Genomic DNA, 19,420 nt, shown 5'->3' with positions numbered 1-19,420 from the left:
GCACCTGGAGTATCTTCTGTGCATCATATTGTTTGACCAGCCTGGAGATGTGTATGTCTTTTATATATACTGCAATTCCACCTCCTTTTGCTTTCCTGCCCAATGGTTGGGGTCTGAATGTATGATAGGATGAGTAACCTGGTATGGCTGGGGTGCTCTCAACAACTTTGAACCAGGTTTCTTGTGATTGCACAAATGTCAGCATCTTCCAGAGTTAAGAATGCTTGCAATGAGTGCAGTTTCATGTTTAGAATCCTAGAGTTTACCAGCATGACCTTTAATTTGCATTTTGATTACATTTTCATGTTGGTAGTTTTGACCTCATGGCATTGCCTAAAAAAGGCACTATGGGGGAGGCAAGAGCCTTTGCCAAAAGCCTGAAGCCTAAGGGAGACAGATATAGGCCATCTCTGGCAAAGAATTGTGATTTGTCAGTTATGTCTTCCCAGGCTGTCAGATACCAGATCCTCTTGGAATGACACCAGAAATTAAAGCCAATTGTTAAAGTCAATCACTTTCTGTTTGTATTGAGGCATCATTCTTGGTGATGGTAAGATGCTGCTTAAGGGTAGGAACATACCTGCCTGGGACACATATATAGCGAGCTTGATCATGTCTCTCTTCATATAGTCCAGAGAGGTACATCTCAAGTATTTCATGTCAACATGAACTATGAAAGAGTCATAACAGTACCTGTTGTTGAGAGACTTGAGTGCATGGGGGAGATGGCGGATTCCGGCACCTGATAAACAACTAACCGCAACTTTCTCCTTATTCAGCCTGGTGAGGGGCACATCAGTGTGTCTCACAATGGACTATGACTAATATGTTGGGTTTATGTTTAGGCCTTAGTGGCTGTGAGACACAGGTGTGTGGAGTATGTGTGATGTGTGGTGTGTTTTCGCATTGGAGGTCTCTTTTGTTTTAGTATGATTTGTTGAGGACCTTGGCATATGTGGGTGTGTGTTGTGTAGGTATGGGTGGTGTTTGAAGTGTGGTGTTTATGTTGACAACCTTCTCAGTGCCAAATATTCTGGCTTGTGAGGGAGAGAGCATAGACTCTAGGTTCTTAATGTAATTGCATCTCTCACAAATTGTGTTCCTAGGTTGTAGTAGTAGAGGGTTGTCCATGTACATGAGGCAGTTGCTACACTATCTCAGGATGCCCAAATCAACCAGACTGGCAGGAAAAACCGTAGGAAATTGTCCATCCATATTTGTCAGAATCTGAGGAATCTGAGGAAGAAATGCCAGAGAGAGCTTACGGGGTAAAGGATGGAAGGTCTAAGAGGAGTACTACTAGGTGATCACACAAGTGCTACTAAGGGAAAATTTGTAGCTGGAATATCTCACAATGGGTTAAAAACAATGCAGCTGCAGTGCATGATGTGCAAACAAGCCCAAACCAGCTCAAATGTGGGGTTTAAATACCACAAGAAATAGAAGATTCCAGTAACACAGAAATCTACCCAATCCTGCTAGTCCCTTTCTTTACCAGTCAGCTTGTTGACCTTAAAACGTTCTGATGCAGTTCAAGTCCTTGTATATGAAGGAGCAGATTCTGTCTTCTGAACTAGGGCATTACACCAAGGTTAACTTTATAGAAAAGAAGAAAAATGTTATGACACTGATTATTCCTTCAAAAGGTTAAACAATTATAATATCTAGAAGTCATGCATACGTGTAGACTATTCCTTTCAAAAGGTTAAAGACTTATCACAATTCTTATTCGTCAGGCATGCATGTAGACTAGAAGACTTACAGCTTAACCTAATGTCTACTGGAGTAAATGTATTTGCTACTGCATGATTTGCAAATAATATGGTATGACTGCTTGTAACCCTCAAATGAAACAATGATGTTTTAAATACTTAGGAGAAGAGGAAGAGAGTTTCAAATGACTAAGTATAAAAGATACTGAGTGGATGAGTGTCTGGCCTACTCCCAGCATTGCATGGATAACTCAGAATCACATGATCACTTCCCAAATGTTTTGTCAGATAATTATATCTAAGCACGTGACTTTGTGGGAATCATAGTTTATTTTCATTATCATTGTTATCAAGTGCAATATTGCAAGGTATCATTTATGGTGAATCTTGATAACTGTTTATAGTTATCCTTGAGGTTGAGGGTTACTACTTGTTATCAGATTCGGTATGTTACACTGATTATTTTAGAGTGTTACATCTCACCCCATGTCTAGAGAAAATACAATTTTCTCCTCTACTGGTCACATTTAAAATGTTGCATTCAACTAGTTGGTTGCAGCCACATTATTTTAAGGAAGAAAGGAACACCATATTCCTTTAAAATCTTTATTTTTACATTAAAAATTGATGTGCAGTATTTTAGGTGTGACTAGTAGAGGTGAAGATTGCCTTTACATGCTGTGTTTCAGTACCTATTCTTTTAGTATGCTGGGAAGCTCCTGGTAATTTCAAATACTGAGTACACCACTGATGTAATGGAATTGTGGGAAAATTTGTATTTAAGTATATGTTGATGGATGTTGGGTGGTGTTCAAAGAAATTTGAAACGATTGTTTTTTAATATTTATGGCAAGGACATCACATTGAGATAATGTAGTGTTGATACACCTTGACAACTAGAGGCCAGATATGTTTGGAAGGGAAACCAGTGTACTTATGTAGAAATGAGAACCCACTCAATATCTACCAGACCCTTCTTGACATCTGAGTCAATTTGGGGGGAATATAGGAGCTAATGGATTAGATTCCAGTGGACAATACCTACCTCTGGAGTAGGAAAGTCAGAGGGTTCTCATCCTCAAAAGACACAGACCCTACCTTGTTAGGGAATATTTAAGATTGGCACATGTTGGAAGAAATTTCTAGGATGGTCAGGATGTGAACTTAGTGGTCATGTGGAGTTAGGAATTTCAGACCCATGTTTGGATTCTTTAGTAACAAGGTAGATTCCCATTATGGAGACTTTATAAGATTACCGGTTTCAAATATGACTCTAGAAGATTTTGTTTCAACAGTGACTTAGGTTACCATGATTAATTGGGTGAGCAATGAAATTAGAATCCAACAGTATTCTGGATTTGACAATATACTTGACAAATATGTTTTCCCACACCTAGAAGTATACTCATCTAAGGCTGCTTGATTCCTGAGGGCTATCATTTTGACATCCCTGACTTAAAGTATCTTCAAGTCTTGCTCATGAATGAAAATGGAAGGGATCAGGAAATTAATCAGCAGTTAGATGCAATGACAGCAATACTACAGGCACTGTGCAAGACTCTGGTGGTGAAATGAGAACTGTCATATGATGATGCTCTCAGTGTATATGTTACCTGCCCTCTCCTATGGTCACAGGTTTTTGAGTAGTGACCACATGGATGAAACTCTATAAGTGGTAGAAGTGAGGTTCCTTTGCAGGGGTGCTGGGCTCATTGTCTGACAGAGCCAGGTGTGGCAAACCATGAGGTTTTAAGAATAGAGCCATCCCTCGTCTAAGCTGAGTTGAGGGGAGCCAGTTGAGGTGGTCTAGACATCTGTTGATGATGTCAAATGTGTGTCTCCTGTGTGAAGAGATGCTCACTAACAGGAGGCCCTGGGGGCTACCCATCACACTCTGTAGAGATTGTACTGTTCAATTTACCTGGAAATATTTGGAAATCCTTGAGGAAGATGAGCTGGTGACTGTTTTCTAGTGGTAGAGTTTCCTATAAACAAGACCTTCACTAGAATTAGTTGCTTAGAAAATTAAGAGCTAGAAGTCTGGATAGATGGAAGGATGGATTGATGCGGTTATTGAAACAGTCTCCCTTTCCTTCGTACCATATTGAACTTTTGTCCTCTAATAGATCTGTATCTTCACATAAAGCTGCATTTCTTTAAGCTTGCATCCGTTCTTTTATAGATAAAACGTGATATGCCACATTTTATCAGAAACGTTCACATTGTGCCTGAAATGTACTTGAAGAGTATGATGCTAGAAATAAAAGCGCACTTAAGTGTACTAAACGTTTTTGTCGGATGGTACGATATACTTTCAAAGCATAGTCAGAATGCCAATACAGTTTTGGAAGTCATCATGTCCTGGTAAAATTATATATTTAAATCTGGTGGACGTTTGTGCTGATTCAGCTATAAAGGTTTTAGATGCAACTTTAAGGCATTTTACTGTGAATTAACTCTTTCCGCTTTTACCCTTAAGATTTGTTCCATCTCAAAGTTCTGCGAAAAGGGTTCAGTTCCGAAGCAGATCATTCTTTAACTGAAACAGTCCGAGAAATCAGGCGGAGGTACTGCCCTGTACCAGCCCCCTTCCTCCGATTGCTTTTAGTTGTAGTCCTTGCCTCTTGCTCCTACAGACACTCACAAATCTCTGAGCTGGGCTTCGAAACCTGGTGCTGTCATTTTAGCAACTCTTTGGTGAACCGAAACTTTTTGCTGTCACACTAAAAGAAAGGTCTGGAGAAGGGGCGTTAAAATGAATTGGATTCAAATCTTTGTTCTTTCTAGTTTAGCAGTTGTACTTTTATTTACCGGTAAGTGGGTTAATTGTAAGCACTGTTTTCAAGAGACATGTGGCGGAATACCACATACCACAGGTTTCCTCGTGTTTATGTATGCATTAATGCACATTTTTAATGAACTTTGCCTACGGTGAAACCGAATACGGAATCGCATCTCCTTTTCTCTTGCCAAAGATAATGAATGTATTTCACTTAAAACTCGAAACGTTGAAACGTCCCAGGGTGTAAATGCTTTAAGGGTCTCATCTTGCACTTTGTCATTCCCTTATGAATTATATCCTCACCAAACTCAGTCCTCCTGAAGTAAAATATATGCTTTCCAGCAGCTTGTGGTAGCCTAGCAGAACCCAACTGACACCAATGAGTCTTCCTTACGTGGTCAACATGTGGTATTTCAATTACAGAGGCGTAAATACTATATTTGTATCTTAATAAAGCCGTTTATTGTTCTTCTCTACAGTTAAGAAAACCGAAACTGCTGCAGTCCGACCAGACCGCACAGATGCAGAAGGTACAAAAGGTGAGCATAACCATAAATAAATAAATATTTTAAGTGAATATATCCGTTGTATGCCTGACCGTATGTTTCCTGTACTTCATACTGCACAGGTATTCTCCCCTTTCCTACTGGACTCTACCCCACCATCATTTCAGTAAATAGCAATGCATCCCAATTCATTCCAGTAATGGGGATGGGGACGGTTCTCAGGGTTCATTTCAACTTACCAACTCACTCTGTTTGTTCTCTGTGCACTGATAGTGTTACTGCTTGTGTGACTACAATAATAGCATTTCATTCTATTTCACCAACCTATATCACATATAGTAGTGCTTTTAAAATTCCCAGTCCAGACTGCAGCAATGGTTGAGACTGCAACTCAGACTTCATGACTGAATTACACTGTTCACAATTGTTCACAATAATCATCACCCTGCCTTACCACACACACACACACACACACACACACACACACACACACACACACATCTGTCTCTCTCTCCCTTTCTTTGCGAATTTGCAAATTACACTGTTGCAGCTAAAATGTATTGACTTTTAAACCCTAGATTTCAGGAATTCGATCTTCTTGAAAGATTCCGACGCTGTAAGTTTCTTCAAGACTAGAAAAAGGAGATCCACCAAGTCCCGGGATGAAGTGAACGGTAAGTTGTTTGGCTGGTTACTGCTGCCGGTAAATATGTACTATTGTTGAATTTGTTGTCCTTAATAGTGTTTCACCCCAGCTCTTTGATTGCTTGTTTGTTAACATCAGGGAAATTTCAATCGCAGGGTCACTTCAAAAATGGCTAAAATTATACATTAGTATTTTCCATGTTGTTTCACCGCATACTAAATGTGTGTGTGTGTGTGTGTGTGTGTGTGTGTGTGTGTGAGAGAGAGAGAGAGAGAGAGAGATAGAGATGAAATAATAATAGGGGACAACACAGGTTATACGGAGAATAAGTAAATAACATAAATAGCATTGCATTTTAATAATTTTTATGCATAGGAATCTATATGGAGCTCATCTGCTGTGCTGAGGTGTTAATAAATTCGGGTTGCTATTTGCGGCAATCACGGAAAACTTCGCATTTTACTGAATATTATTATTATTGCTATTATTTGCGAGCGGCTATATTGTAAGAAATTCGCAACTGTTACCTTCTTGGCATTGGTATATTAGGGATAGTCCCACCTGATTATGAATATAGATCATGTTGGACTGTATTAGTTAGCAAAAGCATGGTGGTCCACGTATATATACATTTATCAGATCTCAGCAGGATCAAAAAGTACCATTAACGTGTCGCATGGGTCTCATAATTCTTTTTTAAGAGTTTTTTTTAAGTTAACAGCACCAGTATAAGATCGGAAAAATGGGTGTGTGCTGGACAGCTGCAAGGAGGTGCAGGATAGCCTGGAGAAAAACGATACTTCTCTGTAGCTTTCAGTATGGGTACTTTCTCTAATTTTGGCTATCAAGGCAGCGTACACCTTAAATTCTAGGAATTTTACAGTTCACGCTACATGAAACAAGGATGTTTAACGCCAGTTGTCAACATATTCATATAGTTTGCTTTTGTTTTGAGTGAAATATTTTCCATGCTGATGAGAGAACTTGCTACACCTTAACAAGTGGAAACAGCAGTGATAAAAATTCCTTAAACAATAAATCCTTCGAGTGTGGGCCGGGGAAGGTGCAGATTCAGACGCATGTTACACAACGCACGCATTTTGTCTGCTCTTGATCTCTCACGCCAATTATTGCCTCTTTTATTTTACTGTCCTTATTTTTACAAATCTAAAGGCTCATATGTGCTTTCAGTATCATGATATCTTGTCTTCTGTTTAGCTTCGTTGTGGTGGGCCAAGGTGTGTTCTGTGGTAGCGTAGCCCCACTGCTGAGTTTTAGTGACACATTATTTGCCAGCCATTTATCTTGTTTAGGATTATTAGTGTGATGTAGTGAGCAGGCTATCCTGTTGGTGTGGAAGGTGTTTTCAGAAAACCTATATTACTTTCCCACCCCCATCTTCCCCTTAACTATTAAACCCTAATCCATTGTCTCATTCATTTCACCATTTTCAGGAAAGGATAACTCTGAGGACACCAGATGTGTGAGGCAACTGCCACTACAATGATTGCAACTATGTCTAGTGCATCTGGTAGTGATTAGCAGATTTTATTTATGTATTTTTTCGTACGTACATAACACTTCCCCTTGCTGGTTGTTGGGCTGGGCAAGGTGTCAATTCACATTTTCACAAACCTTTGAAGCTGAACTTTGACAGCAGTGCACACTTAGGAGGATATGTTAAGCCCTGAGTTCCTTGTGCAGAAGTCATATTTCTTTGTCTCTACCCCCATAACACCCTTGCAGCAGGATTCCATCAATACCTCCCTCCTAGGGTGGGTAAGTTGATATCATCCATAGACCCCCTCCAGATAAGTATCCCTCCACGTCTGTCTTTTCCAGTTCTTTGGTCACAAGTCAAACCCAGGTCATTTTATCTGTAATCAGGCCCAAAAGAAAACCTCTGTGTAATAGGTCTTGCCCAACAGTTTCTTTTTCCAAATTTTATTTTGAATTTATTTATTTATTTTATATTGCTCACTATCACAGTTGATCGTTAATATTACACACCATAGGTTATTAACTCCCAACCTCTCTCTTGTGGTATCCACTCAGCTGAGCTGTCTGACATCACCACACTCTTTTGTAGGTCTTTTTCCTCTGCAAATATCTTCTTTCAGGAGTCCTGAATCATTTTATCAGAGGGTGCACTACTGAAGTTGTTAGACTAAAGTGCAACCCTCAAAACTCTGAAAAATTAAAAGTGATTGTATAGCTGTACCAACAAAGTGTGAAAACTGCTGTTATGCATGAAAAACATTTTACAGTGGTCAAGTCCCCCTGCATCTCCCCTGATTTTGGGGCTGTACCTACTTACTAGCCCTGCTAGTGATATAGCTAAATCTCTCTGTCTTAGATCTACTACAAATGCTTGCATGCTATATGCTAGCATTACACTTGCTCAAATAGGCAAGTGCTCAAACTCCCACTATGTGGATCTTTTGTAAGCACTCACCACCCATAACACTACCAGAACCCTAAATCTAATGTTAGAACTACTTTTCCTCTCCCTAACCCCTAAAACTCCCTTCCCCTTGCTAAATCTAAAACACCAACAACCCTCTCTAAATAAAAAATCCTATATCTTTCCCTAACCCTAAAACTCCCTTCCCACTACCTAAACCTAAAATGCCAACCACCATCCCTAAAACTAAAACTCTCTGCCTGCCTTAAAATTCTTCCACTCCTTAAACATAAAGCTCCACCCTTCCCTTTACATAAATCTTCCTTACTGCACCCTGACAATAAAATCCTTCTTTTGCTCCATACTCATACAGAGCTGGCTACAGTTTCATACTGACATGTCATTATGCTAGATTTCCTTACCTGCTCTAACCCTTTTCCCATTCCACACAAAATTGTTTATTCATTTTTGGAAAAAAAATGGCAAGCTGAATGACTTTAAGGCATTAAATCTGCCCTTGAGTGTCAGCAAACAGGGACAGGAAATGTGAACCAGACTAAGTAAAAGCTCCTAGAAAGACTTAAAACTGTACTCTACCAAACCAATGACCTCAGACGATGAGTGTATTTCTAGGCACTTCACTGGAGCAGACTCCCAGTAAAATTCATAGAGCCCTACAGTAAATTGCTCCTTACCTACTGTGTTTGCAGTGAACATTAGTATCTTGTTCACACTGGCAGTCAGTCAGAAGATGTTCCTACACTCTTCCAGAGTGAGAGACAGAATTTCTGAGGTTTCTACTAGGTCTTGTAAAAAAAAAAAAAAATAATAAAAAAACAACCCAAATCATATCTACTTATTTAATAAGCCCAAGGCACAGCTTAATACAAAAGAAAATAAGTATATGAATGAAAATCATTCACTGAAGATTTAAAACAGAAAGCTAATAAATATTTGTATTAAAAAGTATGCATTCAAATTGTATATATAATGAAAGGTAGATATTAAGGAACCTGTTAAAATAACACACAGATGGCTCCTGGTTCCTGGCTCAATAGACATAACAGAAAATTCCAAAGGTCAGGGGTACAAAATGAAAAAGGAGTATGCAGAGTTTTCCAAGCTTAGTCTAGGACTCGCTAACAGACCATGCTTCTTAATCGGGGGGCGGGGGTAAACAGCTCCCATAATTATTGTTTATTTTGAGAACCAGTCACAGATACCAATTTCTTCTGAAAATGCAATGCTCCAGGTATTTTTATATGCCAAGCAGACTTGAAGAATTTTTCCTCAAGTAGATAGCAAATGTTGGAGGTTTGAAGAAGAAAGAGGTAACTAGGAATATGGAATGATTTGGCAGATTTAAAAAATATCTACAGAATGCTGTTGACAGAAACACTGGGGGCGCAAAGAGCTGTGATGAAGGAAATGATTCTTTTGATCTAGACCACGGGATCCGAATTGCCTAGACATAGTAAGGGCTTATTGAGTTTAATTCTGCTGGCTGCCAAAAAGGCACTTAGTAGAAAATGGAAATCAAAACCTAAACCACCTGTATGTGAAGTAGTGAATATTGTAACCGAGATGAAAGAACTGAAGAGAGATATTTAGAAAAGGGAAGGAGCACATTACATAGAAATAAATGGGATTTCTGGGAACAATACATGCAAAATAGTGTTCAGGAGAAGTGAGCTTTGAGGGAAGGCAGGAAGTGAGTGATTTATGTAATGGATTGAAAGGTAGTTGTTATAAAGAAAGAGTGCATGTAATGTATAATGTGTGAAAACAGAAAAACATGTTAATATGGTTTGTTTTCTTTTCTATTAATGTATGCGTGCCTATGTCGTAAGTAAGATTTGAAAAATGTAATGTTCCAGTCTAAGTAGGTTGCTTTCAGTAGGCATTCAGCAGCCAACACACCTTTCACAGTTAACAGTTAGGTGTTTAGAGACATTTGTGCTCACCACAAGGTAAGCAGCAGCATTTTCATTATTTCTAGGCACGTCTAATAACTGGTGTCAAACCCAAGATAAAGGATGTTACTGTAGTCCTGCTGTGAAGAGGTTAATGCATGCAAAATCTCCTCAAGGTCATCATATGTAGCTAAATATATCCACAGGAAAGTCATATTAAGATGTTTAACAGCAGCTGACCCTTGGTCCTTAAGTGTCAGCCAGTTATTAAGATTAAAATTAACACTGTGCACTAGGACATAAATTCCAACCTATTGTCACCATAGACTATGACATGGGAATAAACTGGAATGTCGAATAATTTAAATGCGCATAAAAAGTCTTACTTTTACTCTGTCTTACCTGGGTTAATTATTAACCAACTGCTACACAGCCTTTTAAAATACCACTATAGCCATAAACTGAAGAAACACACACACACACACACACACACACACACACACACACACACACACACACACACACACACACACACACACACATAATTATATATATATTGTGACACTATAAGAAGGTATCAAAAGACCTGATGGTGTGGTTATAGTAAAATGATTCTTTTTTTTTTTCCACAAAGCTTTCTCTTTCCCAAAATGCCCTAGATGTCTCAAAAGGTGAGCTTAATATGGCATGCCCTACCGTGTTATGCAAGATCTTATTTACATTTACATTTACTTTGAGTGACAGTACTTAAAAACTACCACTTTCTTTTAGAATCTGTTGACAAGGTGTTTGAAACTTTCTTCCATTGACACTGTATGGTTTGTGTTTTTTGTTATGCTTATTTTTCAGTTGCAAAACAATACTTGAATTAAAAAAAATAGAAAGGTTATGGTGCGGTCCATCAAGCCCAGATTAACTGATGAATCATTAAGTCAGCAATTATTGTGGTGAAAAATAACATAGTAATTCTGGATGTACTGTAGTGAAAAATAACTTGGCATATCTGGGTAAAGTTGCAGGGCAAGCCTGCATCCCTCACTTAATGTAAAATCTTCCAAGGCTTCACAATCTCAGGGAAAGCTAGTAGTTTTTGATGAAATGGCCCATTGTTCACTTGGGAGTTGACTGTGTATGCGAGTTCCAATTATCAGTTGTATGGCTCTTCCTTATTTGATGCCTGTTTCTGTCATTGTAACAGGTTTCTTCACTTTGAGACTACATAGTAAATGAGACATGAATATGTAAAGACTGATTTATTGCCTGAATAGACACACACACACACACACACACACACACACACACACACACACACACACACACACACACACACACACACACCAAACACCTCATATATACTATATTGTGACAGTTGAGTCTTTAAGCTGCATGAGTGACAACATTCAGCACAGGAGCACAAACAATATCTTTCTCAGTGCTAACAGTTTTTGGAATTTCAGCCTTTGGTAAAACCATTTGAAAATGTGAAGTCTCATTCAGAAAGCAGTCTCTCTGTCCTGAATGCATAAGCCAAAAACAACACAAAGGCCGCAGGGTGCTCACAGCAAGAAACATTGTTTTTGTAACTCTTACATTTGGATTAATGAATATCTACACTAATGGATTCATGAATGCCTACACTAAGTGTCTTTTACCACCAGGGCTTTCTGTTGTGAAATAAATAAAAATATTTTACCAGAATATCTCTGAACAAGCAGAAGTAAAATTATTTTACCAGAATCTCTTCAGTCAGACTTCCATTACCAGGACTTCCACTGGGAATTTTGGACCTCTCACTGGATTTTCAACTTGGAGACAACTTCTTCAGCTTTGGCCAGTCTGTCTTTCATCACAAAACTCCACACAACTGCCATACTATAATTAGATCCACATTAAAAAGGTGCAAATTAGCAGCTAATTTTGACACCTGACACTCGGGTATTTTAGCTTAAAGGAATAGTTAACCATTAGTCTGCTCAAATGCAATCTAAATACTCAAAGAAAACTAATTTTAACATAGGCTCATCACAAAGTCCCCATCTTAACCTGTTTGCCTAATGTACTGGGCACTCCATATGTGGAGCCACCACACTCTGCTGTTAATGACACCCTCCCATCTTGAACCCACTGGCCTCAAGTTTCCTGGAAGGTCTGTGAGCCCTAGACAAATTATACACATTGTGGCGATAGCATCAGCATGATGGATAGAATGTTCTAGGGCCCACCTGCAGAGTTTCACATTACCTTCTTTTTGTTGGAGAAACCACTAGAAGTTTGGATTCCATAACCTGAGGGAACTCCTTGTCCAGCAAATAATAGCATAAGGACCCCAAAGTCCATTTGCTGGGCAGACATTTTTTGTATGGTGGAGTATTTTACATCTTTCTTACTCAATTTCTTCCCAAAATAACAAATTAGTTGCTCCTCATTGTCCCTATTTTGAGTTAGCACTGCCCCAACCCAACTTTTGAAGTGTCTGTATATACTGTGAATGCTTTTAAGAAGTTGGGAGACATAGGACCAGTCCTGCACCAAGGCTTTGTTTAAGCCTTTGAAAAGTTTCTTCAGCATATAATGTCCACCTGACATTTTCAGGCAGCTTCCCTTTGATGACATTCATAAAGCACTTGCAATGGAGTATAAACTTTGGGATGAACTTTGAATAATATCCAACAAGTCTCAGGAAAGACCTTACCAGAGTCTTTGTCTGGGAGGGGGTAGGTCACTCGTTTATAGCATTAATAATTTCTCTTTGTGGCTTGAATAGTTCCTTTCCCATTGTATATCCAATTTAATTCATCAATAAGAATCCCAATCTTCTGAACGGATGATGACATCATCCACATAGACCTAAACATTGGCTTGATGAGTCTTCAGCACCTTATCCATTAGTCTCTGGAACATGACCAGAGACCATAGAGACCAAATGTAAGGGCAGTATATTGAAATACCCATTGCAATGCAAAATGCATTTTTTTTCTTTAGCTTCATGCATTAAGGGGGAAATGCCAATCACCCTTTGTTAAATCCAGTGTAGTCTGAGACCCAATCTTCCACAACCACTCCACCAACTCATATATCCTGGACATAGGGCAGCTGTCAAACGTGGAGATGCTGTTAAGCCTTCTGTGGTTGTTTGTAAATTTTACTGTACGGTCTGGCTTTGGGACTAGAACAGTAGGTCTGTTCCAGCCACTAGCTGACTCCTCAATAACCTCTATCATCAACATTTTCTTTATCACCTCTCTGACTGCTTTTTCTTGGTTTCTGGTATACTTTAGGGCTGCAGATTAACCTTTTCCAGTGGAATATATGTGATGTTTAATGTGAGTGGTCCTCCCCAGCAGCTTTGAAAATACATTTTTGTTCATCAGAACAAATTCTGGGCATTTCTGTTATAGACTCCTTGTTAACTCACTTGTGCTGTCTCTATGTCCTCCTGCAGAAAGGGCGTCATGACGTTTGTTCATTTCCCATAGATCCATATACTAACATATGACACTCTAAAACAATGCCTTCTCTTCTTACCTTGCCTCTTTTGTTATATTCAAAAGGCATCTGGGATGCTTACCATAACAAATCAGAAGGACTGAAGCCCATAGAAGCTTGAGGTCCTTCTTGATCTAAGAGCATTAAACATGGTTACTGTTGGTCCTGGTCTTTGCCATCCTTCTCAGCAACTTTCTTCAACACCAATCTCAAGGTTCTGTTAAACCTTTCTACCAACCAATTGGATTAGGGGGTATTAAACTGAAGTTCTCAATTTTTTACTTGAAAACTTTGACACAGGTGCCTGGTGACTTTGGAAGTGAAGGTAGTACAGTGGTCTGTTAAAATCTCCTTTACTGTCTCTACCCAGGAGAACAGCAATACTATTTCCCTAGTAAATGTCTTGGCGGTAGCCTTTCAAAGAGGAATTGCTTCTAGAAACTATGTAGCATAGTCTAGTACTACCAGTGTATGCAGGCGTCCACTGCTGGAGCTAAAAGTTCCACAACATCCATAGAAATCCTTTCAAATGGAACTTTGATTACTGGCATTGGAATCAAAGGATTCCTGGAGCCCAGGTTAGGTTTTTGTTCATTGATACTTGGGACATCTAGCGCAATAGTTTTCAATTTCCTTGAATATATCTGACCAATAAAACCTGGTTAGGGCCCTTGTTTTCATCTTATCCATGCCTAGATTACCTCAGTACATGATTATGGTTATTTTGACCATTTGCCTGAATGGCTTAAGACATGAACAACTGGCATGCAATTTTAGGTGTACTTGGTACAAGATCACCTAGGAGTAAAGCCTACATTGAGCAAATGGACAGGAGCATGCAGATTTATAGGGAAGACATAACAGCCCCTATATTAATTAGGGGATAGAGAATACAGAAACACCCTCATAGCTGAGATGCTGGCAAGGGCACAAGCAAACCTCATGGCTTTCTAAACGATGGCTTCTCTAATGACTGTGAATCCTGTGGATTTGGGGTGACACCCAATATGAGAGAACAAATGGGTTCAAGTCCAGTTGAAGAGGCTTGTTAGGTGACATGTGCAAAGGGGAAAAAAAAGGACCTGGAAAAATGTAGTTGATGGAATGTGTGGTCAGGTGACAGGGGTGGCAGCTGGACAGATTTAGGAAATGCAAATGTGAAGTGAAGGTGCAAATAGAGAATATAAACAGCAACTAGAACATGGAACTCCACTAATATATAAAATAGAATTCAAAAAAGCATAACAAAGTGAAGTTCCTGCACTGCAAAAACTCAGACTCAAAGTCAGTTAAAATAACAAACTGCTTAATAGATCATTAGCGCTTTCACGGTTAAACACCGCTTCATCAGGCAAAGACCAAAATACAACTCAGACATTTTATACTAAAAACATCCAATAAAAAACATTTGTTAATCAACAATATAATCACTCATTAAAATCTCAGTCACTTCACTTAAAGAGCCATCATCTTAATAAAAGCTCAATGTTTCAAGGGTCTTTTATGCAAAAACGGTTTGAGAGCTATCATATCATTAATGCCAGGAAAACTATAAGCTTTAAAGAACAATATCCATTTATGTTCACATATTTCTATTTTATTCCTTAAATATCCCCCTCTAATGTCCTCATCTACTATTTCTAGCACAGGTTAAGCAAAACATCTGTCATTTCTGACTTCTTAGATGGCACAAAAGAAAGTCCCTTATTTAATATTGATAACGGTGCTTCTGTTAGTTGAAAAGAGGAAAGATTAATCACTAAGTCAGTCTTATGCCACTGCAAGTGTTCTTGTATACTTCCCTGTTCTCTATCTGCTGAGCTTGTTGAATCTGCCCCCCTCTCCCTTGATCTGTGACTGGCCATTTCTTCGTATATTGTTTATCAGTAATGGCTCTGGTAGGGGAAAAAGAGGTTAACCTGAGGTCGTAGGATTAATTGCAGAGTTCACTGAACTATTAAAAGCTGATGATACTTCTACAGTAGTTTCATTCATCACAAAGTTCACGGAGCTGATAGAAGCCATAGATTCCCCTGGAAAGGTTGTAACTTTCATCATGGCTGGAGGAGGTACCGGAAGTGCTGCTGTATTATCTAATGTAGTGCGCTCATTGGTGGAGTCTCCCAGTGTAGACAGAGCCATTGGTTCAATGATATTATTTGAGGATGCCTGTCAACATCAGGAAAAAACAGCACCCTTTTTAAAGTCAGCAATGACTCTCTGGAGTTTCCTGAGTTTAACAGCTTGCAGCCTTTTGTCATATGCTGCAACATTTTCATACAAAGTATCTAGGCTATCTTGTATGACATCCACTGAAAAGATGACATAATCTCATGCTGTAGCCCTCTAACTTCTTCAAGTAAAGCATTTTCCTGAGGTGAAAAAAAAACTCAATTAATAATGTAATATGATCAAAATTAAGTTTTAAGTTTATATTCTGCCACTGTTTTAAAAGTTCAGGGAATGTATCTCCATATGTTGGCATATTTAGTATGCATAAGCCTCTAGCTACTACCTTATGGTACAGTTCAGCTTCCATATGAAGTATCTGCCATTGAAGGCATTTAAATTTGTATAATTTATTCTCCAAGTCCTTAAACTACCTGAGGAAAAAGTCTCATTGTATGTATTGTATTGTATTCTTCATTCACCACTTTAGAGGAAACATCACCTGCTGTAATATTTAAGAGCGGATTTGCTCTTAAAGATAAAATTCTTTCTAGCCGGTCCAGTCTCGAGTTCTGGTTTAAAGTAGTAGGATTATAATCCAGTTCCATGTTACATCCTTCTGCCATGCTCCCAGTTCCAGTTACGTAAAAATACAGCAAATAGAGAATATAAACAGCAACCAGGACACAGAACTACACCAATATACAAAATAGAATTCAAAAAAGCATAAAACAAAGTGAAGTTCCTGCACGGCAAAAACTCAGACTCAAAGTCAGTTAAAATAACAAACTGTTTAATACAACATTAGCCTTTTCATTGTTAAACATCGCTTCATCAGACAAGACCAAAATACAACTCAGAGATTTTATACTAAAAACATCCAATAAAAAAACATTTGTTAATCAACAATATAATCACTCATTAAAATCTCAGTCACTTCACTTAAAGAGCCATCATCTTAATAAAAGCTCAATGTTTCAAGGGTCTTTTACACAAAAAACGCTTTGAGAGATATCATATCATTAATGCCTGGAAAAATATCAGCTTTAAAGAACAATATCCATTTCTATTCACATACTTCTGTTTTATTCCTTAAATTTCCCCCTCTAATGTCCTCATCTACCATTTCTAGCACAAAGAATTTAAACTGATGCTGTGTACTATTAGATCCAACATGCTTAGCCAGTGCACGTGTATTTTTATTATTCTTGATATCCCTTATATGCTCAAGTATAAGCTCCCTAAGTGAGTGATTAGTTTTCCCTATATAGTAGGCTGCACAGCATGTACAGAAACTATAATACACTAAATTCTTAGTGGTACAATCTGCATAGAAGGTGTGAAGGTGCTCTGGGAGTGCCTAGCCAATGCTTCTGTGTGAAATTAGTGCAGTTGTTCTTCTCTGGCGGAGTACTCCCATATCACTGAGGCAGCTGGGAAAGCAGTGTCTGACTGGACCCTCTTCAACAACTCAATAGCTGAGATAATGGCAATGAGTTGTGGCCAAAGAAGGTTAGCATTTATTACTGTGGTGATCCTAGTCCCCCGCTGGTAAACAAAATGAATGAGAAAAGTTAGATAAAAGGTATTCTGTGCAATGCTTATGGGGGAGGGTCTCTGGATATGACTTGTATGTATCAACAGACTAGGAAGGACAACACCTGTCTCATTCACCAAAGCAATGGCCTTGATACAGGATACATTTTTCAGGGTGGTAAAGAATGATTTTTGGATGGTCTCAAAGAAGCAACTGAAAGGGAGTGCATGACATTGTCTAGCCTGTTCTCAGCAAGGGTGAAGAAATGCTGACCCCGGCTGTAAGCATTGTCAGGTGGTGGAAGAAATGCTTTGAGGAACTCCTGAATCTAGTAGGCAGATCCTCATCCTCTGAGGATGTAGTACGGAATGAAGTTAGTGAGACTGAATCAGTTTCTGTAGATTATGTCATTGTGGTGATTAAGTAATTCCACTCTGGCAAGAATGTATGTGTAGATAAGATCCAGCTGAAATGATGAAGATGATGGGCATCACTAGGATGTCATGATTAATATCTGTTTCCAATGTTGCACAAAAGATGGGACAGTACCTTTGGTTTGGCAAAATGGGATAGCAGTCTCCAGTTTCAAAGAGGGGGACAGGAGGGTGTTTTGCATTTATAGAGGGGATCACACTTCTCAGCCTTTTGGGGTGGTGGGGCTGTAATTCAAGAAGAGCAATGCAGATTCCATTCTGGCCAAGGAACTTTGCATCACCTCCTTGTATGGATAAAGGTGGAAACATAGGACTTTGTCAGCACTGTCTACAGGTATTTTGTACATCTGCAGAAGGTATACCATCATGTCCATTAGAATGTCCTGTGAGATGTGCTACAATGATACAGTGTCCTGGAATTGCTACTGTGTACTACTCATTTCCCTGTACTTGATGAGGAAGAGTTGTGTCCACATAGCTAGCATTAAAGTCATACGTGATGAGTATAGGGTCCGTACTGGCATGAAAATGATCTCATTGTGCAGACACAGTATGGACAGTATCCAGTTTGGGGATGTGAGGGCTGTAGCGTTGTTATCAGCTGATTATGTTAGCCTTGCTCAAAACACTCAAAGTATAACACTGCAAATAATTAATATCCAACCCTATTGTCACTTCCTCCCTCCCTCCACAGCATCCGAATTACAAACATATCCAAGGGCAAATGTTATCAAGTCCTGAGGGAATTATCCATTCTTAAATGAATAGTTAGAAGAAAACTAGTCTGAGATTCATAGAGATATACTGCATGTCATAGCAAGGCAGCACAACAACATGTCAAAATACTGCAGTGTAAAGAATACTTGATTAATCATATGGGCACACATTATGCATCTGTGCACATAACTGTGCTCTGTAGTGGAAAGTGGAGCATTGCAGGAAAACTGCAAGCTGACAATGTGTGAACAGAGCAAAATATATACAGACAAACAAGACAATAGGCATGCACTGACTAGTGTGAACCTCACAAGACTGTCTCAACACAGGGGGTAATGGGAATAATTTTTATGAGACTAGCTTACCCATAATATATATATATATATATATATATATATATATATATATATATATATATATATATATATATTGTGTATGTATATATATATATATATATATATATATATATATATATATATATATACATATGTATGTATGGGTTCCCTTTTTAATTTCGAAATACTGAAATCCCGAATTTCAGTATTTCGAAATTAAAATACCGAAGTCTTGAAATACCGGCAAACCAGAAGCGTGAAATTCAAAATCCTGAAGTACGGAGATTTTGAATTAGCGCTTCTGGTGTTGTGGTGTGTGAATGGTAAGATGTGAGTTTGGGTATGTATGTATGTGAATGTCTGTTGGTTAGGGGCTTTAGTGTCTGTCAGTGTGTGTTTTGACTGTGATGTGTGTGTGTGAGACTGTGTATAATGTGTGGGAGTGAGTTGCTTGTGTGTGTCTGATTGTGTGATCTCAGAATTAGTATATATAAGTAGGGGGGGTGCAGGGGGGCTTGCCCCCCCTGCTTATCTGTAGTGCAGGATACTATATTTGAGTTGGGGGGGAAGTGGTGTGTATGTGTTTGTGTGTGCTGTATCTGTAGTGTAGCATTGGGATTTTGAATTTCGCGGTTTTAGGTTTTGGTGTTTTGTGTCTTCGGCTATGTAATTTTGAAATACTGAAATTCGGGATTTCAGTATTTTGAAATTACACAGTGAATCCGTATGTGTGTATATATATATATATATATATATATATATATATATATATATATATA

At 38.7% G+C, this 19,420-nt stretch overlaps 1 protein-coding gene across 1 annotated transcript in view; it reads left to right on the top strand.

The window, feature by feature from the left end:
• The first annotated feature begins 4,338 nt into the window (after nt 1–4,338).
• The window catches only part of UCMA (upper zone of growth plate and cartilage matrix associated), a 90,781-nt gene continuing 75,699 nt past the window's right edge, over nt 4,339–19,420 (top strand). The window contains exons 1-3 of the mRNA XM_044087966.1: nt 4,339–4,525; nt 4,974–5,033; nt 5,579–5,674. Of these exons, the coding sequence (XP_043943901.1) occupies nt 4,468–4,525; nt 4,974–5,033; nt 5,579–5,674 (214 nt within the window). The 5' untranslated portion in view covers nt 4,339–4,467. The remainder of the gene's footprint in view (nt 4,526–4,973; nt 5,034–5,578; nt 5,675–19,420) is intronic.

This window comes from Protopterus annectens, chromosome 11.part0 (genome assembly GCF_019279795.1).
Source record: "Protopterus annectens isolate FY-2018-M chromosome 11.part0, PAN1.0, whole genome shotgun sequence".
Classification (NCBI taxonomy): Eukaryota; Metazoa; Chordata; order Ceratodontiformes; family Protopteridae; genus Protopterus; species Protopterus annectens.
Note: the sequence above shows the minus strand (reverse complement) of the source record. Positions and strands in the feature narration are given on the sequence as shown.